Below are 27240 nucleotides of genomic sequence, written 5' to 3' on the forward strand. Positions count from 1 at the left end.
TGCACTGATCTTTGTGTCTTCATTTTAATTTTTTATTTAATTAAAATATAATTACATCATTTACCCTCTTCCAACACTCTCAGATTCATAACCTCTTTTTCATTATTATCGCTACATGTGTGTGCAAATAAATATATAAATGCAACCTGCAGAAGTCTATTGAATATTGCTTGTATGTATATATTTATAGAGCTGACCATTTGGTATTGGATAACCATTTAGGGGGTTTGTCTTTACTGTAGTAGTGGATAGTTTCCTCAAATCTTTGAAATTGTAATTAATTTCCTGTATCATCATTAGTTTAGTTTTTAGAGATCTGTCACTGTTAATTAAATACAATTATGTATGTTTTGGAGTATTCATTTAATGTAGGACATACACACCTTAGCTTAAAAGAAAAGCTGTCAAATAATTTCCTTAGGACTTTGTCAGCCTCCCCACATAAGAAAAGAAAGTTCAAGGCAGACATTGGAAGACATGTCAGAAGATTCAGAGGAGGAAGACTATTCAGACAGAAGTATCAGTGATGACGATGAATCGGTATGTCTTTCTCTATTACTTTACATAATTTGAGATAAAATGTGTTGTAAATCATATATTCCCAATTAAAACATTGTAGAAATAATGTGATGTAAAAATAAAATGGAAGATGAAATCATTGTCATGGAAGTTAGGAAATAACTTGACTGAAAAACTTATTTTGTGATATACCCTAGCTAGAAAGAAAGAAAAAGAATTGATTTTTCTTGAAAGTGCGGAGGGGCAATGGGAAGGGTTGGGAGGGATGAAGGGGGCTAAAATTTTAGATCTAATTCTATTTCAATTAAAAACATTTTTTTAAAATAGGAAAAAAGTATTTTTCTTGAGAAAATACTTGGGTAAGATTATTCTGGATTTTATTAAATTTATGTATGTAATCATTAGGGATTTTATTTTTACAACCCATATCTACTTAACTCCCTTATGTGCTAATTATGTTACAGCATAATATGCACCATCCTAGAACCACTGGTGTTCCTGCCGGTGGTCTTGTGTTTCACCACAGTGTGTGAATATGCCTCTCTAATAACAGAGGGCAAGGATGTGGAGAGTAGAGAAAGGAGGAGAATGGGTGTAGTGTTTGAAAACCTGTGTCTGGTCCTACAACCTGTTCTAAGAGAGTTCCTTTTAAAAGAATAAATTATAATATATTTAAAGTCCCAAAGTCATTCAAATAATATATAGTTCTCCATAACTTTCTGTGTTTTTGTGTTCTCATTCTCCAGTTGTTTTCCCAAGGGTTCCCAGGATCTTTAAACTTTATTCCTTCTCTGCAGTCATTATCATGACCATACCCTGTGGAAGAAGAGAAATAAAGATGCAAATTTTAAGGTTCCAGTGAATTGGAACTACTGCTTTGGGGCCAGTTACCCAAATAATTGTTGGAGTCTTCCATTTATTAAAGACAATCCCAAGTACTCAAGTAGATGTTAAACAAAACTCCGGATTTTGATATTATTGGTTCTTCAATTTTAAACTTCTTTTGTTTCAGGATGTGGATACATTCATGAAATTTGTAAGTGATGATATTCATCAGTGTACAATACTAGCAGGTTTGAACTCATTTGTCTTTTCAAACTCCCTTTATCATGAAACCTTGAGTGGATAAAAAGTAGTAGAAGGAAACTGAAAAAAAATCCAGATTTAGTAAAACAGTGCTTATTTTGGTGGGTAGGGAGGAAGAAATATATCCACTTTGGAGTTTAAACTTTTCAGGATGGTTTTAAGTAACCCTGGTTAATATTATAAAGTAATGAATGAAATTAAATGAAAGCAGTGATTATTTGTGACTGTTAAACATAAGGAGTTACCTTTTCATTTTATTCAAAAAATAGAACTGTTCTTTAAAGGCATAAGCTATAACAAACACAAAGTATTAGAAATACATATTTATTTCAGTAATATATAGTTGGATAAGTAGTTTTAAAAATAAGGTTATTCAGTTGCAAGTATTTATATATGTGTGTGTGGGCATCTTGATTTATTCTGAATTTTTTAAAATGTAAACGTTTATAGTTGTACTGACAAATTGTAAAATATTTCCAGTAAATATTTACATATCTAACACAGTCCAATACTGATGTTAAAGCCTTTTCACTTGTCTTTTACCACCATTCTAAAACAAATCTTCACTTTTAAGATTTACTTACTCTTCTTAAGTTGGTATGTGTCATTGCTAGGGTTTCTGTTGCTGTGACAATACCATGACTAAAGGCAGCTTGGGAAGGAAAGGGTTTATTTCATCTATTACTCTCAGGTCACACTCCATTACTAAGGGAAGTCAGGGAAGAACTCCAGGAACTGAGCTAGAGGCAGTAACCAAAGCAGAAGCCATGGAGGAATGTTGCTTCCTGGCTTGCTGAGCTTGCTTTCTTATACCATCCAGGACCATTGCCCAGTGATGGCAACTCCACCATTGAGCTGGGCCCTCTTCCATCAATCATTAATCAAGAAAATACTCCACAGACTTGCCTACTTACCAGTGTCGTGGAGGCATTTTCTCAGGATTCCATCTTCCCAAATGTCTAGGTTTATGTTGAGTTGACAAACACCAACCAGCATAGTATGTATTTTTCTAGATTTTTCTCTTTACAAGTGTATATATGTGTATATACATACGTGTGTATTATATGTGCATATATAAAGTGTTTGTGTATATGTGTATCTATATACATATACTATAGTAATAGAAATTGTATAACACTATTCTGTGAATGCTTCTCTGCTACCTATTTGTTTTTTTGTTTATTTTGTTTTTGTTTTTGTTTTTTTAGCTTTGCCATCTAATGGAAAACAGGATGTAACTCCTTGTTTTAACTGGTATATTGTCAGAGAAATTGTGAATTGTCTATATTCCTTTTTATGAATTGCCCATTCATGGTAATTCTTTGATTTTTGCTTATGTTGCTTCCATCATTTATAATTATTTTGGTGTGGTTGTGTTTATCAGTATTCATCTATGGCTCTTTATTTTTATCTTATTCAAATTACAAAATACTCTACTCCAGGGTCATGAGTATACTCATCAAAAAAATCTTAAGTACTTGTCTATGTTAATCTGAATTTTGATATTTAGTTTCTCACATGAGTAGGCTTTATTTTCTAATATATAAATAGCTAGAGTGTCATTTTGTATTCTGTGGTAATTTTTATTGAAATTTGTCAATTTTTATCATTGATTTGAAATGACACCTTTACCACATGTTAGACATGTTAACTTTATCATGTACTAAATCCCATCTTTCCATCCCTGGACTCATGAGTCTCTGTTAATGTTGTAAATTATAGCTTTAAATATGATATTTTGGTATATGTTAGGACAAGTATTTCTTCTGACTCTCTTACTAATTGAGTCAAAAGTTAGAAACAATCTGAATATCCAACAATAGGAAAATTATTAATTAAATCACATCACATTGTGTTCAAGGTATATATTGTACTATGCACTATAAGGAAAGCTTCTACAAGTGAAGATATAATAGTAAAGAGCCACAGATGAATTCTTATAGCCATATCAAAGTAATTCTGAAGGATCAGTGTAGATATTTATCTGTGATACATATTAAATAAAGTCACAGTCATATGTTTAAGGTGGTCCAATTTGGGTAAAGCCTATTAAAATGTAATTTTGACATATTTAACGAGATGATTTGAGCAACAACAGTCCACAAATTGGGTGCTTAAGACCAGGAAGGGTTTAGAAACACTATCTAAGCTACAGACAGACTTAAAGAGTGACTTCATAAGCAAAGCAAAGATTTGATTGTTTAAAGTGGAGCAGAGAATTTAGGTGGATCCTAGTGGAATGTCCAGGTTAGTTCACAGGTTTGGTAGTTATATAAAAGAAGGAAAATAAACTTAGAATTTCACATCAAACTGATGCCATACAATCACACACTGACAGAGAAAGAAAGGGCCACTGCACTGGCTGCTGAGAGGGTAGGCCCATGATAACTGTATGAACCACACTCCTGAGGTTGGGTCACACAGTGAAAAGCTTATGACTAAGAGAACACTAGCAACCTTTAGGAATACAGTTCCAATAAGTGGTGAAGTTATAGTCAATGACTGTATTTAACTCACTGGACAATTAGTATGGTTAAGAAGTCAAATATAGGGCTTGGAGAAATAGATCATTCGGTAAAGTACTTGCCTCGCAAATATGAGGACCAGAGTTCGAACCATAATGATGTCTGGCATAGTGGTTTGCTCTTGTAATCCCAGCAAAGGAGAGGTCTATGAGACAGAAAGATCTGTAGGCTCGCTGGAAAGCCAGTTCAGCCTAATTGGCGGGTTCTGGGCCAGTGAGAGACCCTGTCCCAGTGTAGGTGAACAGTGTTCTTGAGGATGAAACCAAAACAAAGGTCCTCTGGACTCCATAGGCTCTCACACACACATTTAAAAGTCAAATTTAGATGATCTGCTAGGGAAGCTACAAGAAACAGACATTTTTAAAGTATTGGTTCTCATTATAAAATGATACTATATACGTTAACAAACATTTTTAGCTATTATGAAGATCAGTTATCACAAAATTTCATTTAGATATTTAGAATGTCGTGAATTATTAAATAGTTAATATATCTATAAATATGTATAAATTTAGTATATTAAAAGGAAAAGAAGAACTATGTGAAACACGTAGGAATTAGGGATTTCCTTGTAGTCACTCATGATTGTGTTTCAATCTTTTTTCAGCTGATGCTATTGGTGACCCATTCTTCCCTCGAACTACACAGATTTTATTGGAGTATCGGCTAGGAAGATGGGTACCACGCCTTCGTGAACCAAGGGATTTATATGGTGTCTCTTCTTCTGGTCCATTGAGCCCGACACGGTGGCCATACCACTGTGAGGTTATTGATGAAAAAGTCCAGCATATTGGTATGTTTTTAGAAGTTTGGGGAATTCAGACATAAGCAAATTTTTTTTATCAGTCTTGATGTTAATGAGGAGACTAATATCTAACAACTGCATTCCAGAAGTATAACATAAGCCATATGTATAAATAAAAATTTCCTACTAGCTATACAGCTTTAAAAGTGGAATTAATTTTAAAATAATAGTCCATTTAATTGAAGTATATAAAAATATTTCACTATCTTTTTGCTCAGAGTCATCCAAATCTCGTATGCATTTTATACTTATGGACATTGCAGTTCAGAAAACACAATAACATACAGAATTCAGACTCTTCACATTTCACTGTGCTTAAATAGAAGGATTTAAAATGTATGCCAGAACATAGGCATACCTGTCATTCCAGCACACAGGAGGCTGAGGCAGAGGATTGCAAGTTCAAGGCCACCCTAGGTTGTATATCACTGGTTCCTATTTCAAATAAACAAAAGTCCCAGGTCTGTATTAGCTCCGAACAATTCCAAAAGATATGACTTCCTAGTCAGACATACTGGGCCTGTACCAGTGTCAATACTCGTGAACTGTAGTCTCACTCATTTTTGTTCTTCCATCCTTGCCCTCAGGCTCTTTTCTTCTCGCTATGTCTTTGCTGATGCTTGTCTTTCTCTTGTTGCCATTTCTGTTCCTCTTTGATTATCTAACTCCTTAAACCCCTTTGTCTTTGCCTTTTTTCCCCACTTCTTGTTTCTTTTCTTCAGTGGACACGGATGGACTGTAGGCTTATTTAAAGTGTATTTTTTGTTTGTTTCTTTCTTTATGTGTGCATTCCCAAATTCATTTTCTACTATCCTAGAAAGAGCTCATAGACTTAATGTCCATAGTCAAAGACAGTGGAATAAAGACAGTCAAAAAATCCTCATTGCTCTGCACCTTCCCACTGCTATTTTTCTCTTGTTGATTGTAGAGTCCACATACGCTGTTACCATGTAGAACTCTAATAAAATATTTGTGGGTGGATAAAATTTAAAACTCTCTGTAATTATTACAGTGCCTACTGAAGTTAAATGCCACTCAGGAAGTTTTTTGTTTGTTGATTTTTTTGTTGTTGTTTTGTTTTTGTTTGGTTTTTCAAGACAGGGCTTCTCTGCATAGCCCTGGCCATCCTGGAACTCACTCTGTAGACCAGGTTGGCCTAAAACTCAGAACTCAAAGATCTGCCTGTAGGTGGTGTTTTTCTGTGTCCCAGCAGCCACTCCTCAAATAACCACACAAAAATTTATTAATTATAAATGCTCAGCCAACTGCTTAGGCTTGTCTCCAGCCAGCTCTTTCAACTTAAATTAACCCATTTCTGTTAATCTGTACACTGCCCCAAGGCTCATTTACCTCATCTATGAAATTCAGTGTTGCTTCTTTTGTGTCTGGCTTGCATCTCCAGGATCTGCCCTTCTTCCCAGTGTTCTCTCTGCCCGAAAAATCCTGCCTAGCTATCAGCCAATCAACTTTTTATTAACAATGAGAACAACACATTTTCACAGTGTACAGAAGGATTATTCCACAGCATTTCCCCCTTTTTGTCTAATTAAAAAGGAAGGTTTTAACCTTTATATAGTAAACCTATAACAAAAACAGTTATCAGGTAAGAATCATAGTTACAATATGTATCCCATTTGTATTTGGCAAAATTGGAGAAAATACTGTATTTAATCTTTGTAAGTCTAAAGTTTTATGCCTAATTTAGCTTTTAACAAGACTAAGGAAAACTATAAGTTTAACTATTTAGTCTTTAATTACATCAAAGACCCAGAAGGGTGTAATGATACCTAATGACATAGACATCTGGCTGTAAAATATTTTGAGATTAATAGTTGTTTTTGGATTAAAGTAGATTTAATAATCTATCCTTTTTTCCTGTCATTCCTATATCATATCCCCCTTTTTTCCTTTAGAAAGGGATCTTTGAATTTAACTCTTTTGTTTAGCTTTTTTTTTCTGACTGTGACAAATTAACAACTTGTAACCAACCCTCTTTAATGATAACAACATTCATAACCCATCTTTTGGGAATATAGGTGTTTTCTCTAAACTACTTCCTGTTTTCTGGGGGTACTAACATCCTTGGAGGACCCTGAGAAAATTCAGGATAATAGTTAAGTCTGGGCTGCAGTAGTCTGTGAGGCTGGACCATCTCAGCCAGCAGCCTTGAAGCTGTTCTGGATGCAGAACTCTGAGGAGACTGCAACGGAGGTATTTTGAGATGCTGGATCACCTGGGCCATTTGTTTTCATTGGTGTCTGGTCCCCGTATTCTGAAAATACATAAACTTTTAAAAGTAACATATATATCTATATTAATACAAGTATAGACTATGCATTGTATACAAGTTAGTCAAAGAGGATTTTTTGTTTTATGTTTGAGTAGGTAAAATATGCGTTAAGTGTTCTGTGGTTCTTTTAGGTTTATTTCTTTATGTAGCCAGGATTTTCAGGGGGTCTTCCTTGACCAAACCTGATCCATATCAACCTAGAATGAATCCACAGCTTACCATTTCTTGTGGAAATAAACGCATAACCTCTTCCCCAAAGTAACATATCTTCTGACTTCCATTTTGAAGTCAAGACATTTTAAAATATGGTTGTTTAATCTATCAGTTTTCATAATCCAATGTGTTGTGTCTTCATTAGCAATCAGAAAATCTAAAGACAACGCAACAATATACAAAATCCAGATTCTCTGTTTATTTCCCATCTTTATGTGGCTTATTATATATTTTTTATTTTTATTTTACTTCACTCCTTTTTAAGGACTTTATTATTTTTAAACTATTTTTTAATCTGTGACTGTATATACTTTTCTCTTCTTTCTCCCAGGCTTATGTATATCTTAAACACATTGTAACCCATTTAGAGATTTTTTTCCATCTTGATGTGTTTACTGAGCATCTGAATTGTTCTTTGATTGCCTAAGGTGAATCCTAAACTGCTATGTTAGCAGCCATTGGTGCAGCTTAGCTTAGTGCCTGGCAGCTGGCAACTGACTCCTCCCAGAGGCAGCTGCCAGGAGATGCATCTCTGTACTGTGGCTGGCATGAGAGACATGAGACTAGGAAGCCAGGTTTGGCTCTGTTTTTGTGTGTTTAGAACCTTTTTAAAGCTTTCTCAGGTTTTATGTGAATCTACATTGCCCAATGGTGGGTGCCATTTGTAGGTGGAGTTTTTTGTAGGCATGTGTAGGCAGCTGCTCCCAAATAATCACTCAGAGACTTATTATTAATTATAAATGCTCAGCCAATAGCTTAGGCTTGTCTCCAGCCTAACAACTTAAATTAACCCATTTCTGTTAATCTGTGTGTTACCCCAGGGCTCATTTACCCCATCTATGAAATTCCCATGTTGGTTCTTCATTTGGCTTGAGACTCCTCAGACTCTGCCCAAATTCTTTCCAGTGTTCTCTCTGCCCAAAAATCCTGCCTAGCTATTGGCCAATAAGTTTTTTATTAACAGTGAGAGCAACACATTTTCACAGTATATGAATGATTTTTTGGGGATAGGGTTTTTCTGTGTAGCTTTTGGAGCCTGTCCTGGAACTCACTTTGTAGACCAGGCTGGCCTTGAACTTACAGAGATCTGCTTGCCTCTGCCTCCCAAGTCCTGGAAGTAAAAGTATGCACCACCACCACCCAGCAAGGAGTTCTTAAAAACTAAATTTTCTTCTTACATTATCTGGTTTTAGAGAGATAGGTATCATGGCAAGACAGGCACTCAACAGATAGGGGCATAGAGAAGCAGAAAGAATAGTGGTTTTGCTTATAGAGAAGAAAGCCAAAATTTCCCCCAACTTCCAAATTATAGGTCTAGAAATTTATTAAGAATAAGCACCACTGCTGGGCGGTGATGGTGTATGCCTTTAATCCCAGCACTTGGGAGGCAGAAGCACGCGGGTCTCTGTGAGTTCAAGGCCAGCCTGATCTACAAAGTGAGTTCCAGGACAGGCTCCAAAAGCTACACAGAGAAACCCTTTGCCCCCACCCTCCCAAAAAAAAAAAAGAAAGAAAAGAAAAGAAAGAATAAGCACCATTTATTTTGAGAGATGACTTCAGTGTATATTTTTCATAGTTTAGGGTATCTCCTGTTTGTCCTTTCAGCTCTGTTATCCTACTTCTCCTCTAAAAGCTATTTTCTTTTTGTTCATTTACCAGGGAAAGAAATACAAAAATCAAACAGGAAAAAAAAAAAAAAAAAAACACCACTACACACTAAATCTTAACTCTTCCTCAAGTCCTTTTTATGTCTTGCTTCTGTTTTCCTGATCTCTTTTTGTTGCTGTGTCAGTGAGAAGGGATTGGAGTTGAGAAGGAATGCCCTTCCTGCTTCTCCTGTGGCCTCTGTCTATGCTCTCTTTTGTGGGAGTGAGAAGAGAATGAGAGCAGAAGAGACCCAAAGAGAGAGGAAAGTAAAGCCCAGCACATCACTGCTTCCCAGCATGCCTCTACCCCATGCTGATTCCATTTAGCTACTTTCTCTCCCCCTGACTGGACAGCCCACTTTCACATCTTTGGTGCATCCTGTTCTTACATTTATAGCACTTAATTTTCAACTTCCATTTAGTCCTTAGTGATTGACATCCATGCCTCAGGATGGAGAATGTCTCTACACCCTGATTACTTGATACACACTCCCAGTTTTATGCTTGCAGGTACCAATTCCAAATTGTGTGTGTGTGTGTGTGTGTGTGCGTGTGTGTGTGTGTGTGTGTGTGTGTATTACATTACCAAACTCCTGTTTTCAAAAATCGTTAGATTCTCTGGTGCCATGTTTCAGGTGTCTTGCACATTAAATAGACTTTGAGCTTCATGAACCCAGCTTCCCCTATGAATGAAGGTACAAACACTCCACAATGCAGGTGCAAATGCAACCTTTCTCAGCATTGGTTTCCCAAGATCCCTAGAGTCATGATGGAAGTTTCACTGTTACTAGTGACACACTCTCCATGGTAGAATCATGCAGGATGACAGCTTTGGTAAGGGCTGTGCCATGTTGTTTTGTTCAGTCTGTGTCCTATAATATTTGCAGGTTGTGCTTGTTATCAAACTGCAACATCTACTACATTCTTTTTTTTTTCTACTACATTCTTTATGTAGGAAGAATTGTAAATTAGCTCCCAGGTATCTTTAACAGCTTTTGCTACATGCTGTCATTTCAGAAAGTCTTTTCCACGGTCTTATACATTCCTTTGAGATTGCTTTTTAAAACAAGTTTAAATATTTGATAGGACATACAAGACTAAACAATTCCACTTGTAGATTGCTTTTATTTAAAGTTAGAAGAATGGTGTAGCAAAACAAAGAGGCTTCTGGCAAATGCTGGAGCCCAGAAGACATCCTGGTACAAGCTTCCCAGAGTCTTTATTCTCACACACACACACACACACACACACACAGAGAGAGAGAGAGAGAGAGAGGGGGGGGGGAGAGAGAGAGAGAGAGAGAGAGAGAGAGAGAGAGAGAGACTTCTGATTAAAACAACATGTATGCAGTGAATCACTCTGCCTCAGAAACTAAGGCAAATCAAAACTAAGTTTTGTGCCTCTCCTATAATGTGGTTAAAACAGCGTGTTTAAATGTACTGCCAAATGAAAGCCATAAGTTTATAAACTTTTGGGGGTTACCAGAGCAGCCTAAAACCTTAAACAGTTCATCTACTAATGTTACTGTCCTTTTCTTAGCTAAGAGTCAAAGCTAGACATCCAGTGTGCCATGTAGATAAACAAAACAAAAAAAGGCAGGCTTTTCTTTAGCCCGGTTGTATACACAGTTGTCTAATGTGAAAGTCTTTCCAAATTAGCTCATATAGACCAATATTTTATGATTGTTATGTTAGATTTCATTAAGTAAATGAACCATAATTTAATTGGTACCTTATTAATGAGTTTAGAACAGAGCTTGAAACATCACAAAACTTGATTTCAAAATAAACTACAAAGTTGCAGTAAGCAAAACAACATGGTAGACCTGGGGAAGTAGCTGGCTTGCCCATGCAAGGCCCTGAGTTTGAGCACTGCAAAACTAATGGGCAGCACAGTCAGAATCAGAGGTGATCCAGAAATCCATCTACTTACAGCTAACTGAGTTTTTTTTTACAAAGGTACCAAGAACACACCGAAGAAAAAAATGATCTTCATTAAAACAAAACAAAACAAAAAACAGGTGCTTGGAAAACTGGAAATATGGATAGAGCTATAGAGATGATGGAGGTATAGATAGAAATAAAGGTGCAGGTATAAATATAGATAGATACAAGCATGGGGAATAATAAAACGAAATCTCTACTTTTTGCTATTTCTAGAAATCAATTAAAATTAAATTCATCTTAACCTAGTTTGTTGTTGAGGCTGTCAAATTTATTTCATTTGAGTCATTTAGCTTCAAGATTTGTTTGGTTCTTTTTAATATCTTAATTGTGTTGAGTTCTTTGGTGAGATCATGAATTGTTTTCTTCATTTTCCTGAATCGTCTATTTTCTCACATCTTATTGAATTTCCTGAGGATCATTATTTTAATTCCTCTCAACATATGGGTCCTGACTCCTTTGGGGTCAAACGACCCTTTCACAGAGGTCGCATATCAGATATCCTGCATATCAAATATTTAAATTACAATTCATAACAGTAGCAAAATTTAAGTTTTGAAGTAGCAATAAAATAATTTTTTCCTTTTTTCTTTTTTATTTTGTTTTTGTTTTTTTGGGTTTTATTTGTTTGTTTGTTTATTTTGTTTTTCGAGACAGGGTTTCTCTGTGTAGTTTTGGTGCCTTTCCTGGATCTCATTCTGCAGGCTGGCCTCGAACTCACAGAGATCCACCTGGCTCTGCCTTTCGAGTGCTAGGATTAAAGGCATACACCACCACCTCCTGGCTGCAATAAAATAATTTTATGGTTGAGGGTCACCACAGTATAAGGAACTGTATGAAAGGGTCATAGCATTAGGAAGGTTGAGAACCACTGCTTTAAGGCATTTTTAAATATCCTTTACTATAGTTTGTTTCTAGGCAATTTTTATGTTCCTTGCTGCTTCTTTTCTGTGTTGATGTTTACATATCTGTGAATCCATTGTCTGTTCTAATTTTACAAATAAGCTTTCATAGTGAAAGGCTTTTTCCTATGATGAGTCAGGATGTTGGTTTAATTTGGTGCATTGGTTCTTGTTTTAAGAGGCATAGAAGTGTAATCTCCATGTTAATTCTCTAGCTATTGTCACTGTCGGCAGTATTTGGAAGTGTCTCAAGGATTTAGACTATGGAGGTGACTGTGCAGCTTTGAAATATATATACAGCAGCAGAAAGTAGACTGGAACAAAACTCAATTCTCATTAGAATGCCAACTAATTGCTTTGTAAAACTTAACATATCAACCCTAAGATTTATATGGAAACTCAAGAAACACTGAGTAGCAAAAAGTTAAAAAAAAAAAATTGAAAAACCAAATTAAGGACTCATATCTCCTTTCAAATTTTACTGTAAACTAACAGTTATTTAGACAGTTTGGAACTATTTTTCCATGAGAATATATAACAGACAAGTGGATAAAATTAAAAGTACAGAATTGCTGAACATGTGGTGGCACATGCCTTCAACCCCAGCACTCAGGAGGCAGAGACAGACAGATCCCTGAGTTCGAGGCCAGCCTGGTCTACAGAGCTAATTCTAGGACAGCCAGAGCTACACAGAGAAACCTTGTCCTCAAAAAAGAAAAAAAAAGTACAGAATAAACCCACATGTTGGTGGTCACAAAGCTATTCAATAAGAGATTAATCTTTTCAACAATTGTACTGAGACAGCTGGATAAGCAACCACATGCAGAAGAATAAAATTTGATCCTTACCACCTAACACCAAATATAAAAAAAGTATCAAAATCTAAATATACTATAAAAGCCAAAATTATAAAGCTGTATAAGGAAACATAAAGGAAAAACTCCAGAAGTTTGGGTTTGAAATGGATTCTAGATATGACTCCAAAATAAGAATAATGACAAAAAACAATAAATTACATTTCATTCAAGTTGAGAGCATTATACTTTCAAGGAAACTATTAAGGTAGTAAAAATGCTTTCTGAATGATTTCCCCTTTATTCCTCCAAACATTATATTCTATTTCCTTACCTTGGGAAATCCTCTCCTCTCCTCAGTCCCTTACTAGCTACCTAACCTCTGTTTTATTTAGATTGTGACACACATATCAAATGCTTAAAAGTTAGCATCCACATATAAGAAGAAATATATAATAATTGTCTTTTTAGGCCTGGGCTACCTTCAGGATGACTTTTTTTTTTTTTTTTTTTAAGGTTTTTCGAGACAGGGTTTCTCTGTGTAGCTTTGCACCTTTCCTGGAACTCACTTGGTAGCCCAGGCTGGCCTCGAACTCACAGAGATCCGCCTGGCTCTGCCTCCCGAGTGCTGGGATTAAAGGCGTGCGCCACCATCGCCCGGCTCAGGATGATTTTTTAATATACATATATGAAAGGAATATGAATTGAGGCAATGTCCCAACTAGATACTTAAGCCACCAAGTAAAACTTCCAGTGCCAGAAATGGGTTACATCCTGTTGAGTTGTTGACCACAGGGGTCCCATGGCACTCCCCAGACATCACAGGCTACTGTCAAGGCTATTGGTTGCTCTCCACAACCTGATGATAAGGCCCTGTTGCTGAGACAAAATACTTACATCATTGAACATGGAGAAGTTGAGTTGGTCCCTAACTGGAAGTTTTATCACTAGAATTCCTAGTACTGGAAGGTATTCTTCATGCTACTAGAGGAGGAATATAATTATTATCAATATCACCCAGCTACAAACCCTGCAACCTACAACAGAAACCTGCCTACAAGCTATACTTGTTAGTTTTATGCGGTACTATGTTATTCATTAAGTGGCACTGTTTACTATGTGAGGAAAGCCACAAGCTACAACAAAACCCACTATAAGAATTTATTAGGAGAAGGAACAGAGGGGAATGTGCTTTAGGCCTATGGAAGGTTGTGCATGGAGAGAGAGGAAGAAGGAGAAGAAGAGGGGAGGAGTCTGTGACCCATTTTTTATGGATTCCCCTACACATGTGCATGTGGGCTTACAGAGCTACGCCATGTATGCACATAGATTGTGTGATCATGCTGCATGCAAATTACATGATCACGCAGTGCATGGATTATGTAGGATGTAAAGCCCCTTGCTTGGCTACTGAACAGCACATGTACAGTCATGTAGCAACAATACTGGTGCAATCATGACACAAATGTGTGTGGGAATGACCAACTACTTTTTATTGGATTTAAGGCCCACTCAGTGAAATGGAACCTATACCTGAAACTGCTAAAGTGGCCAAGAACCTGATACTAGATAGGTCCTGGTCCTAGGGGAAAACCTAATATATTATAGTTCTGCTATAGAAACATATAAATGTTCCTATAATAAATGACTCCTAAAGACATACTGCTGTCATCAGTGCCTCTCTTTAAAAATCCATGCAGAGAGCCGGGCGGTGGTGGCACACGCTCTTTAAAAATCCATGCAGAGAGCCGGGCGGTGGTGGCACACGCCTTTAATCCCAGCACTTGGGAGGCAGAGCCAGGCGGATCTCTGTGAGTTCGAGGCCAGCCTGGGCTACCAAGTGAGTTCCAGGAAAGGCGCAAAGCTACACAGAGAAACCCTGTCTTGAAAAAACAAAAAACAAAAAAAACAAAAAAAAAAGTCCATGCAGAGAATCCAGTAAGACATTTCTTCATAGAAGTTTAAAAGACTGCCAATAAACACTTGAAAAGATGTTTGACATCTTAGCTGTCAAGCAATTGATATTACACTGGGATACCACTTTACATGAACTAGGATGGCTAAGACCAAAAAGTCAGATCACGGTAAGTGTTGATGAGGATGTAGAGAAACTAGAAGCCTGATACGCTGGAGAGAATGTAAAGCTGTGCATTCACTTTGGAAACATTTTGGCATGAACGTTAAAGAGCATTTGACTCAGTGTTTTCACTCCTGGGTACACCCAGAAGAAAAGAAAATGTGTACAAACAAAAGCTCACAAATGTCAGTAGCAGTGTTATTCATAATAGCCAAAATATGAACACAATCCACATCTGTATCAAGAGATAAATGGATAAACGTGGTGTAGCTATATAATGAAATAGCAACTAACCATACAAAGGAATGAAGTATTAAAAACATGCAACAAGATGGGTGAACCTTACAAACGTTTCTGAGAAGTCAGAAAAAGAGGATAAATATTGTGTGAGTGCATTTATGTGAAATGAGAATTTGAAGATACATAAAGACAAAATAACATGGATAGAGCAGTCACGATGACTCTGTGTAAAGGCACTTGCTGCCATACCCAATAACATGAGTTCAATCCCCAAACCTATGTCGTGGAAGATGAGAACTGACTCCTACAAACTGACCTCTGATCTAATGTACCCTGTAGGATGTGTGTGCCCACATACACACAAAATAAACAATGTAACAAAAATAATAAATAGCTTACATGGTTGCCCTCTACTCAAAGGTTGTGCATTCTGCTGTTCCCTTTCTCCAGGTGTACTGGGTGTTCTAGATTATGTATCTTGTTCTATAGGGAAAAAATAGATGGCTCTTAATGGAGTTTTGTTAGAAGTTAATGGAGGCAAAGTCCAGAAGCATGTGCTAACCCTCTGTGTCCTATATCCCCCTCCCTGAGAAGGGACTTCACACACTCAGGATTTATGTTAGTCTGTGGCTGTGCCCTTTTAATAGTTAGTGGAGTTGACAACATCTTAGACAGGTGCTCAGGGTCTACTTTTGACTTTTAGATGCCCAGCTGTCCCCAGATTTTGAAGTACCTAGGTAACCTGCAACTTCAGTAGATTGATAAAATAATTTGGATTCATCCAGCTTGATTTTTTTATTGTGAGGATGATGTTCTGTTTTTCTTCTATATGTCTCTTAGCTGAAATTGGAAGTATGACCGTACTTTTCAGAAATGTCATAACCTAAGTGTAATGTGCAATTTTAAAGTGGTTCCTTTTAACTACTGGTACAACTGGTAAAGTCTTTATTGGGATCTTAGGATTAGACAGTAGTAACAAACCAAAATTATGGTCTTGATGGGTGTATTAATGGTTGTATAGGAAGATTTCTTCTTTGTTAGAATACACAAGTATTTGGAAAGGATTTAGTACTATTTTGGAAATCTCATTCTTTTAAAGACATCATTTATCTTCAAACTAAGCCATAGATTCGGTGTAATCCCCAAAAAAGTTGCAGTTGGAATTTTTGTGAAAGTTTAAGAATATTCACCCTTCCTAGAGAGAGAAGAAACAAATGTGTTTAGAAGTTTAAGGGATGACCAAGCAAACGGCTGAAGACAGAGGAAGCAGAAAATAGGAAGAATGAGCAAGACACTTAGAGGTGGGATAAAATGGCGGGGAGGACTCAAGAGACGTAGAAACGGGACTGTAGCACTTAAGAGCACAAAATAACTGCTGCTAAACTGTACAGTAATTTAGAAGAAGGTGCACATCCGATCATGAGTTTTGTTACAGCATGACAATGTTATTTCTTGTGATGAATCCTTCGTAAAACTCTAACCCTACATGAAACATTGACTTTTAAGCTAGGTATATATCAATTAGTAATTTGAAAGCATATATTAAAATTTATGTTGAAGTCATATTCAAATAATGCCCCCACTCTTTTTTCTAGAGTGGACTCCTTTTTTTCCTGAGCCGGTGTATGTCCCGACAGGCCTGGAAGTAGAACCTGTTTACCCAAACTCCAAGGAAGATACTGTGGTTTATCTAGCTGAAGATGGTGAGCATACACTCTAACACATTGCTGTAAAATGCACTTTGGTCCCTGGTTTGATGTCTTAGACTTTTTATCTATAGAGGGAACTTCAAAGCACTAGGAAGTCCCTGATGTCTTAAAAATGTGTGGCTACATATTAATGCAAATGTTTAGTGCTGACTATGATTTTGAAGACACATTTAAAATATGCTGTCCATTAAATGGAGAGTTCCATATAGAATGAATTATGTTTTGTTTGTTTTCAAATACAAATCTAGTGATGGTATCTGCAAAATCATTATTCCCTCTCTATGTACAGTTTACCTTTGTAGAATCATTCAAATGATTCGCTGTTAATTTCATCCCTGTTTTGTGATTTTTTTTTATGTTACTATCTTTGAAAGAAAAGAAAATAGTCCACATTGCAAATAAGATCCAAGATTATAGTTCAGGAATGTGTTCTTAACATACAAAATCAGCATTGGCATTTTGAGAGCTCTACAAATACAAAAGTCTTATCTGCCTTTATGATAGTGCATGCTAATAACCCAACAGAAGTCTGAGCCAGTGTCCTAATCTGTCCCTGAAGCACTAATATCAGGAATTATGGGACTTTTATAAAATTTCATCATCAGAGTTTGATGTCTTATTGTTTCTATATATTAAAATAGCTTCCAGGGAATATACATATTGAGAAGGCAAAAATGCCAAAAAAAAATTCACAGTGACTGTTTCTATACAGTGACAATCCTAGAAATCACATATTCATACATATACAAACACTAAGTGATAAGTACCTCTCAACTTTTAAACTTTTTTCAAATATTTACATGACTAACCTTAGATCTTCCACACAACTGAAATGAGATCACTAAACTATGATTACGTGGTGTAGGTTAGTAAGGATCCTGTCCAAGTTTACATAGAGTAACTTAAGAGAGCTTAATGAAACTTACTGAATTTACAACAGAGTAGGTAGGGCTGAGGGAGACAGTCACGGGAGCAATGGGAGGCTATCAGTAGGACAATGGCCTGTCTTCTAGGTCAGAATGAGTAAGAAAGTGCCATGCTTTCGAGACTCGAGAACCTTGACCTGGGAGAGAAGGCAGCTCCCAAGCACTGTGGCTTTCTGTAGAGAACCCTACAGCAGCCACCTGTGGCACTGGTGGGAGACAGCCTTCCCAAGTCCTACCAGAGCTTACTACTGTCCCCAACCAGAGGCTCAAAGACCATCCCAGACAGCTCGTGAAGATCAGGCTCCACAGAAACATGTAATAGAGAGAACTTTGCAGTGGGAAGAGTAGAGGATGGGCCTGAAGGAGAAACAATGTCCATTGCTGTTCAAAACCGCTTCATCTTATTTTAGTGTTAAAGTTAGCAGTTGTGAAGATCTGCTTTTAAATGGTTTGAAGGGAAAGTAATGGAAATAAGATTTGAAGATGAAAACTTTCTACCACACTTGAGTTTCACCCAGCATATAAAAAATCATTTGAAAATACTTACATTTCTCCATTTTTTTATTAATAATAAAAACAATAGAAAAAGGTTTCAATAGGTAAGATATAAATAAAATACCCATGAAAACTAAAGGTTCATAGAAAGTTGCAACCCTAGGATAGGCTATGGAAGACTGACATTGTGTTGTATGAGTAGTGGGGGTGGGGCATTAATCAAGGTAAATTGTATAAACAGTGAAATAGGCTACATTTACAATTTTTAAATTATTTTTAAAGATAATGCATCCTTCCACTAAACACTGGTGTGAAAATATGAAAGTTCCTATTTGTCTACCTGCTGGTGAATTCCCAGATGTTCCCCTGAGCAAGTGTTGTTCTGATTTCTGTCAATGATCCTAAGCTTCCTGGAGATAAACTCGTATAGCAAGCATGCCTTTGTGTGTGGCTTCTCTGGCTCAGAATTGTGTTCTTCAAATTCACTGTGCTACTTGATGCTCTAATATGCCAAGTAATTCATCCTTGTCTAACTATGTAACAACTTGCTCCCTTTTTATAGTCGTGATCTATTTTGAATAATTTTTTTTTGTTTTTTGTTTTTTTGTTTTTCAAGACAGGATTTCTCTGTGTAGTTTTGGAGCCTGTCCTGGATCTCACTCTGTAGACCAGGCTGGCCTTGAACTGACAGAGATCACCTGGCTCTGCCTCCAAAGTGCTGAGATTAAAGGCGTGCGCCACTGCCACCCAGCTTGAATAATTTTTGATGCATGACTTAGAATATAAAAGTTAAGGTTTATTTCCCCACATATCTGTTTCTGAAACTATTTCACCATGAACCATTGAAAAGACTATCCCTTCCTCCACAGAAATGTCTATCTACCTTTATGAAATGTCAGCTCACAGTATACATGTCACATGTGAATCTATTTCTAGACAGTTTGTTCTGTGCTAATGTATTGATGCTTGTCTAACATCACATGATGTAGCTTTATCCATAGCAGAATACTTTGATACGAAAATAGCCATTTGAGCTTTCTTTTGATTAGTATTTATATACTATATCTTTTTCCATCATTTAAATTTTTTTTTTTCTTTTTGATGTTGTTGTTGGTTATGTGAGGCAGGGTCTCACTGTGTAATGTTGGCTAGCCTGGGACTTACTATGTAGACCAGGCTGGCCTCAAACTCACAGATTTATCTGCATCTGCTTCCCAAGTGCTGGGATTAAAGGCATGTGCCATCATGCCTGGTGCCATCATTTTATTTTAACATATTTTCTTCATTTTTTAAAATTTAGGCCCATGCAGCATATAGCCGTGCTTTGCTTTTTATATAGTTTGAAGATATGTTTTTAAATTACTATAGTAAATATAAGTTTTGATGCAATTGGATTTCATAGCTACCATCTTGCTATGTTGTATTTTTCCTATCTTTTTTATTATTACATTTCATCTTTTGTAATTAATTTGCATATATTTAGTCCTATTTATCACAGCTCTTGATATATGTATACCTGTTTGGGTTTTTGTGTGGCCTTATGTTTTTCAGTATATATCTTTATAAAAGATTCTCCTTGCAGCTTAGTGTTGGTGGCACATGCCTGTATCTTAGCACTCAGGAGGCTGAGTGAGAGGATCACAAGTTCAAGGCCAGACTGAGCTACACAGAGGAAACTTGTCCCAAAAGTAAATTAACTGGAGATAGAAAGATGGCTCAGTAGTTAAGAGCACTTTCTGCTCTTGTAGAGGATCCCAGTTAAGTTTGTAGCACCCACACTGGGTAGCTAACAACCACCTGTAACTCCAGTTCCAAGGGATACAGCACCCTCTTCTGGCCTCCATGGGCACTAGGCGTGCACATACATACGTACATACAGGCACTCAAATATACATATAAAAATGAAAATAAAAATAAATCCTTAAAACTAGTAATTTTAAAATAAATATAAAAATTACTTTCAAATCTTGTCATTTCATATATAATACAAAAATCATAAAAATGCATTCCCAATTTTCTTTTTGTCTTAGTTTCAATTATTTTTTTTACTTTTTCATGTGCTAGAAAAGTTACTGTTTCCTTCATTAGTGATCTTTTAAATCATTTAAAAAAAGAAAAATGGCCGGGCAGTGGTGGCAGAGCCAGGAGGATCTCTGTGAGTTCAAGGCCAGCCTGGTCTACAAAGTGAGTTCCAGGAAAGGCGCAAAACTACACAGAGAAACCTTGTCTCGAAAAACCAAAAAAGAAAAAAGAAAAATGACTATTTTATTTTTAATTTCTAGTACTAACTTCTTTTGTGTGTTTGTATGTGCATGCGTGCACATATATGTGAACATATGCATGTGTGTGGAACATAGAAATAAACCTGTGCATCATTTCTCAGATGCTGTCTGCCTTGAGTCTCTCAGCAGGGTGTCTCATTAACCCGGAACTCACTGACTAGGCTACATTGGCTGGCCTAGCAAGCCCCAGGGATCTGTCTGTCTCTGCCTCCCCAGTGCTTGGATTAGAGGCTCTGGCACTGCACCTGACTTTTAAAAATGTGGGTTCTGGAGATTGAACTCACATCCTCCTGCTTGCTCAGCAGACACTGTACTGACTGAGCTATCTAGCTCCCTGGCCTTCAAGCATTTTATCTATGTATCTATCTATTATCTATCTATATATCTATCTAATTTATTGTACAGATCCAAGTTTCTATCTAATAACACTTCTGCCTAGAAAACTTTACTATTTCTTGTAATGAAAATTTATTCTCTGTCTCAGAAAAAAAAATGTCTACTTGGCAAATTTTATCTTATAGCACTTGAAAAATGTCCCAAACTTGTAGCCTCTGAGACTCTTAATCCTTATTCATACATAGATATGTTTGTTGTGCCTTGAACTTTTTAAAACTTTGGTGTCAGTGACTAATGTCAGAATCTCAAGTATTGTTTCTTCATACTTTTCTTCTCCTAGGATTTCAAAGTGAATATGTTAGGTTATTTGATACTGTCCAACAAGTCTTGGACCCAGCATTCTTGTTTTGTTTGTTTTGTGTTACTTTTGTTTTTAGAAACTCCTGCTTGAGTTTGGGCTGTTTCTGTTCACCATCCTCATGTTTGTTGAGTATTTTCTTTGCGCCGTAAAGTCTCCTGATGATTCATCAGAGACAGTTTCAGTTTTTATAACTGCTTTTCACTTGTTATATTCTAGTCGATGCTTTCTTACATTTCCAACTGATCTCACATATTCTTTTACACTTGGTTCTTTAACTTATCTTACTCCTTCTGAATTTTTTACCTGATTGACCCAACATCTTCATTATATTAAACTGGTTATATCATTTTCCCTTTGGACCCAGGTCTGTGGAATTGTCTCTGTGTATGTGCGTGCATGAGCATATGTGTTGAAATTCTCTGTTTGGTAGCTGAGGAGCTTATGTAGGTGGTAAAGAAAAGCAAATAATTTTTATGTGTGAAAACTGAAAAAAATTCCAGGGTCTAACTGTTTAAGTATATATTATGAGATTGGGGGGTATTGATTCAGCCAGTTTGGGGATTAAGTTAGTATTAGATTTATTCTTGGTCTTCTTGCCTTTATAGCACCACAGGATTCAGATTCCTCAACATCACCATTTATGATGATGTAGAGGTATTGTCTCAGTTCTGGACCATTCTTAGCTTTATATCTTTCCTTTATACTACACTACAGGGAAATCCTTCTGAACTCTGCATTCTCCAATTCATAAATCCTTGTTATATTTCACTCATGTCCTCTTACACTGTTTGGGGAGACCACAGAGTTCTGATTCTTAGTCACACACCTTGTCCCTAGTTCTCACACATGAGGCATTTGCAGTGTGCCAGTGTCAGCAATAAAACATCTGGTTCCATCCTGTAATTCCTGTCTTTCCCCAAGTAATAAAGGATTTGGGATTTTCGAAAACAGTTTTCTTTTCCCAGATAAAGTATATGAACACTAGTGCCCTAAAGATGACAGTGTTGGTTGTCCTTACTTCACAAGGTTTTAAGATTTTGTCACGTAAGGAGGAGGGAAAAATGATCTAGGTAGGATTTTATGCATTGTAAATAATGCTTTCTCAGAAATGTTTTTTTGTGAATATCAGGTTATGTCTATGAGAAGAACTATTGGAGGGACAAAATTCCCTTATGCCAAATATCCCTCATATTCTCTCAGAGAATCTTCTTTCTCTTTCTGGCCCACACTCAACCTTTTGATGACTAGTTATAATTTTTAAAAAGACATATTTTTAAATCATGTATCTCTTGTGTGAGTATGGACACACAAAAGCAGGTACTAGTGGAGGTCACAAGCATTAGATCCCCTGAAGCTGGAGTTGCAGGCAGTTGTGAACCACCTAATATGTCTAAGTGCTGGTAACCAAACTCAGGTTCTCTAAAGAGCCATATGCCCCTTAACCACTGAACCATCTGGCCAGCCCTAACTGATTGTTTTAAGATGAATGTTCCTCGCTGTGGTCTGCACCAAGTAAGCCAGTACTCATGACCCATCTCTCTTTTAGGAGGGCCTTAGATTTTGAATTGGGCATTTGTCCTGCAACCATAGATAATAGAATTTTCAGTAGTTCAAAAATAGTTGTAAATTTACTCACAGCATTTTTTTGTTACAAGACTAAAACCATGCACTTTCCAGTGTTCTGTGTCCTACGCAGAATCCAGAATTTGTCCTCCAATTTAAATCTTATGTAGTGTTTAAAACTTAGGAGCATTTAAAGCTGTAAGCTTTTCCCTAAGTTATAGCTTTTACTCCAGCCCACAAATGTTGATGCAATGTCTGATTTGTCATTCTGCTTAAAATATCGTTGCCTATGCCTGTGATGCTTTTCTTTAGAGACATGTTATAGATGAGATTATCTGGATATCTTACTGTCACTGATTTGGTCTTCTCTCATCAGCTTACAAAGAGCCCTGTTTTGTGTATTCCCGAGTTGGGGGTAACCGAACACCCTTGAAACAACCTGTGGATAACTGTGACAACACTTTGGTGTTTGAAGCGAGGTTTGAGAGTGGTAATCTACAGAAGGTAGTCAAAGTGTAGGTTTTAATTATTTTTATTAGAGGAAGTAGGCCATTAGCTATTTACTGTTTTTTAGATTAGGAATGTTAAAGTTCTTAGTCTCCATTACTTAACTGTAATTCTTGAAGTATAAATGCTAACTAATTAGGGGTATTAAGGGTTTATTTTTATTTAACCCATTCCTAGGTCAGTATTTATAACTCTATGTATATGAACATTTATAAAAAGCTATTTGGTAAGGAAAAGTCACAATCAGAAAAGATTAGCATGTAAATAAATCTTAGAGTTAAAAGTGTTTTGCCTTCATTAAATGACTTCAGTGACTAAGTATGGGTACAGATAGTTATTAGATTGTTTGGCTGCAAGTTCATATTTTGAAACCTATGTGATTGTGTTACTTTACATGTCTTTCAGACCTTTCTTAGTGATAGTTATTTTATATTCCTAGAACTGGAATTATTAGAAATTGAAGTATGTGCTTGAAGGGGAAAAAAATCAAACACTGATTTTTTTACTCAGTTTCAATAACTCTTTACCTGTTTATTTTATAGGAAATAATTGTATTGAAACATACAAGATTTTATTGAATTTCTGTATTTACAAAGGAAACAAAGGCTACATATTTAAATATGATCAGTTTCTCATGAAATAAAACTTCCAAAACTTATTTTTTGTGGTTGTTTGCTATCAAATTCTAAGTATACATTGTTTCTTCCCAAAAAGGCTGTCTATAACTATATAAAATAGATAAAAATAAGATTATTTTTCTAATGTAACTTAAACTGATATATCATTCTTATGTGCTTTTTCCTTCCTTTTTGTGTATTAGGGCAGATTATGAATACCAGTTGACTGTGCGCCCAGACCTCTTCACAAATAAGCATACTCAGTGGTACTATTTCCAGGTCACTAATACTCAAGCAGAAATAGTCTACAGATTCACTATTGTCAACTTCACCAAGCCTGCTAGTCTTTACAATCGGGGTATGAGGCCACTGTTCTATTCTGAAAAAGAGGCCAAGACCCATAACATTGGCTGGCAGAGAAGAGGAGACCAAATCAAGTATTATAAAAACAACCTTGGGCAAGATGGGCGCCATTTTTTTTCTCTTACATGGACATTTCAGTTTCCACACAGCAAGGATACTTGCTACTTTGCTCACTGCTATCCATACACTTACACCAACCTTCAAGAATACCTTTCTGGCATCAACAGTGACCCAGTAAGATCAAAGTTTTGTAAAATACGTGTCTTGTGCCACACACTTGCTAGGAATATGGTGTATGTCTTGACAATCACTACTCCCTTGAAGAATAGTGACTCAAGAAAGCGCAAGGCTGTGATTTTGACCGCAAGGGTCCATCCAGGAGAAACCAACAGCTCTTGGATCATGAAAGGCTTCCTAGATTATATTTTAGGAGACTCAAGTGATGCACGGTTGCTTCGGGACACTTTCATCTTCAAGGTGGTACCCATGCTGAATCCAGATGGTGTGATTGTGGGAAATTACCGATGTTCCTTAGCTGGACGGGATTTAAACCGTAATTATACATCTCTCCTAAAGGAATCTTTCCCTTCTGTTTGGTATACAAGGAACATGATCCATAGGTAAAATAATCTTCAAATTGCATCTCTGCTTAATTAGTAAATTTGGTAATAAGAACTTTGCTCGTACAATCTCATTCATTTCTTTTACACTAACTCTCCTTAAGGTAGCTTATAAGCAATTTTACTGTCTTTCTAATTCTGATCATACACCTTTCTGGAACTGTAAACAAACTCTTTCCCCTTACAGATGAAACAGACTCAGAACATTTCAATGGCTTTGTGAAACTGTGAAGTTTGCATATCACAAACTTGATTTCTTACTAAAGCTTATAGTAGCCTTGATGTACACTGTATTTTTTATCATTTATACATGAAAATTAACTACAGACCAAAGCCTTCTGGCATTTTGCCGATCAATCAATGCTGAGTGAGTCTTTAGACTATTAGTTGGTGTAGTTATTTAAATTTTCATGAATAATAGTCTCATTTGCCCCCAGAAAAATTTGAACTCCTTTAAAATTTCTAAATCTAAGACAGTAAAATCAACTTAGTACTTTAGTGTTTTTTTGAAGGGTGAATTATCAGATAGAGACAAGTAATAACAATCAGGAATAGAAAGTCTGCTGGGAACATAACATCCATTCTATAGGCCTGGGGCTTAAACATACTATGTTGGAGTTGACATTACATCATTTGCTACCTGTACACTCTTGTGCAATTTAAAAACCAACACAAGTCTCAGTTTTGTTGTCTCTAGAGTGGGACTAATATCACAAAGTTGAGAGGATTAAATGAGAAAAGTATTACAAATATGCCCAAATGAGGAACAGAACATTGAAAGCTCCAAATGTATTCATATGATTATGATTTCTCACATGCAAAAGAAGTTTTATTAAAATTATATGGATATGAAAACTCATTGTAAATATTTAGAGTTACTCAGTTGTTATAATAACAACTCCCATTATAGAAATTACTGTCTTCTTATCCAGCTTTCATACCAGGACTTCTCACAGCTACAGACACAAGGTACTTGTTACAGAATTGAGGAACCAAAGGTCACTCACAGCTCCTCAGAGAAATGGACAGAAGGTAGAGGCTTCTGGTGTGGCTATGATTGTCTCAGACAGTCTGGCCTCAACTTTCACTTTCAGATAAATCTTTTTATCTGCTTTGGAAAGTAAGAAGTGCAAAACCCCATAAAAACCTGAAATCCTGTTTTTTATATAGCCTTTGCAAATGTGGATTCCAGGCCTCCTTGTAGCTGTTTGAGGAATGTTTAAGTAACAAAAGAGTAACCTGTAATTTCTTTTATTCTGGGGATGTGAACAGTAAGAAGGGCTGACTACATGTAATATGTCCAGGATTCTGGCATAGAATTAAGGACATTGGTGGAAAAACTAATGAAATAAAAAAAAAGTTGGGAGGTTAGTTCATGGCAGTAATGTACCAAGACTGGCTTCTTTATTTTTGAGAGCATGACAGTTATTCAATATGCTAAACAAAAGAGAAACTACAAAAGAAGTAGACTAGAGCACTACTTTTAAAGCTTTTGTGTCAATCTTAAACAAGATTTTTTTTTTTTTTTTTTTTTTGGTTTTTCGAGACAGGGTTTCTCTGTGTAGCTTTGCGCCTTTCCTGGGACTCACTTGGTAGTCCAGGCTGGCCTCGAACTCACAGAGATCCGCCTGGCTCTGCCTCCCGAGTGCTGGGATTAAAGGCGTGCGCCACCACCGCCCGGCTCAATCTTGTTATTTTAAAATGAAACATATATAAAGATAGCTGATGGAATGCCTATTACATTATCTATGTTGTCTATTTAATGATCTTTGACATTAAGAATTCCTGGTCTGACACATGATGGATTACAAGCCAATATAACTTGGCTTGTCTCTATGGAAGCTAATTTAAATGTCTCAGTTCTCAAGTTGCCTTGTAGAGAGGTTAAGGCAGGAGTCAATTTAATAATTTCTGAAAGAATTTCAAGAAAGAGAAATACCTTTAATGCAGTTAATCAAGAGCAGGCAAAAAAACCAAGAAGACAAGCACTTATGTATAGGAAGGTAACAGGTTGTAAGTCTACACAATATTAAGTATACTTAAAGCATGTTCACATAGGAGTGGATATTAGGATATTTAGTTCAAACATTTATAAGACTTAATTAACAGTGGACAAAAAGAAAATCCAAACTATTAATTAATGCAAGGGAAGAAATACTAATATCTCACTTGACTTCAGAGGTAATATTTCTTTAGGAACTAATTTGCATAGATGTACAGCTTTCTAAAGATGCTCTTGTAGGAAGTTGAAATATCACCAAACCTCTGAATATTAGATTTAAAAATGTATGGCATATTTCATATTTAATGGTCATGCTTTAAAATCTAGTTATCTAAGAACTTGTAATGATGTGTTGATTCCTTTGTGTTAAATGGATTTTATCAAATAAAGTAGTAAATTAATGCACATCAAATTTCATT

General features: G+C 36.3%; 1 protein-coding gene across 13 annotated transcripts in view; it reads left to right on the forward strand.

Moving 5' to 3' along the window:
- The window catches only part of Agbl3 (AGBL carboxypeptidase 3), a 95020-nt gene that overhangs the window by 4678 nt on the left and 63102 nt on the right, over nt 1–27240 (forward strand). For 11 of the 13 annotated variants that reach the window (XR_009378199.1, XR_009378200.1, XM_059257551.1 and 8 more), the window contains exons 2-7: nt 422–540; nt 1532–1592; nt 4738–4923; nt 16636–16743; nt 23089–23227; nt 24040–24819. Coding sequence is in view for 11 of the 13 variants with exons in the window: in XM_059257551.1 (XP_059113534.1) it covers nt 478–540; nt 1532–1592; nt 4738–4923; nt 16636–16743; nt 23089–23227; nt 24040–24819 (1337 nt within the window). In the remaining 2 variants the exon portion in view is untranslated. Of the gene's footprint in view, nt 1–421; nt 541–1531; nt 1593–4737; nt 4924–16635; nt 16744–23088; nt 23228–23761; nt 23878–24039; nt 24820–27240 lie in introns of those variants that run through there. The other 2 variants (XM_059257560.1, XM_059257559.1) reach the window with 2 other exon arrangements.

This window comes from Peromyscus eremicus, chromosome 3 (assembly GCF_949786415.1).
Source record: "Peromyscus eremicus chromosome 3, PerEre_H2_v1, whole genome shotgun sequence".
Taxonomy (NCBI): domain Eukaryota; kingdom Metazoa; phylum Chordata; class Mammalia; order Rodentia; family Cricetidae; genus Peromyscus; species Peromyscus eremicus.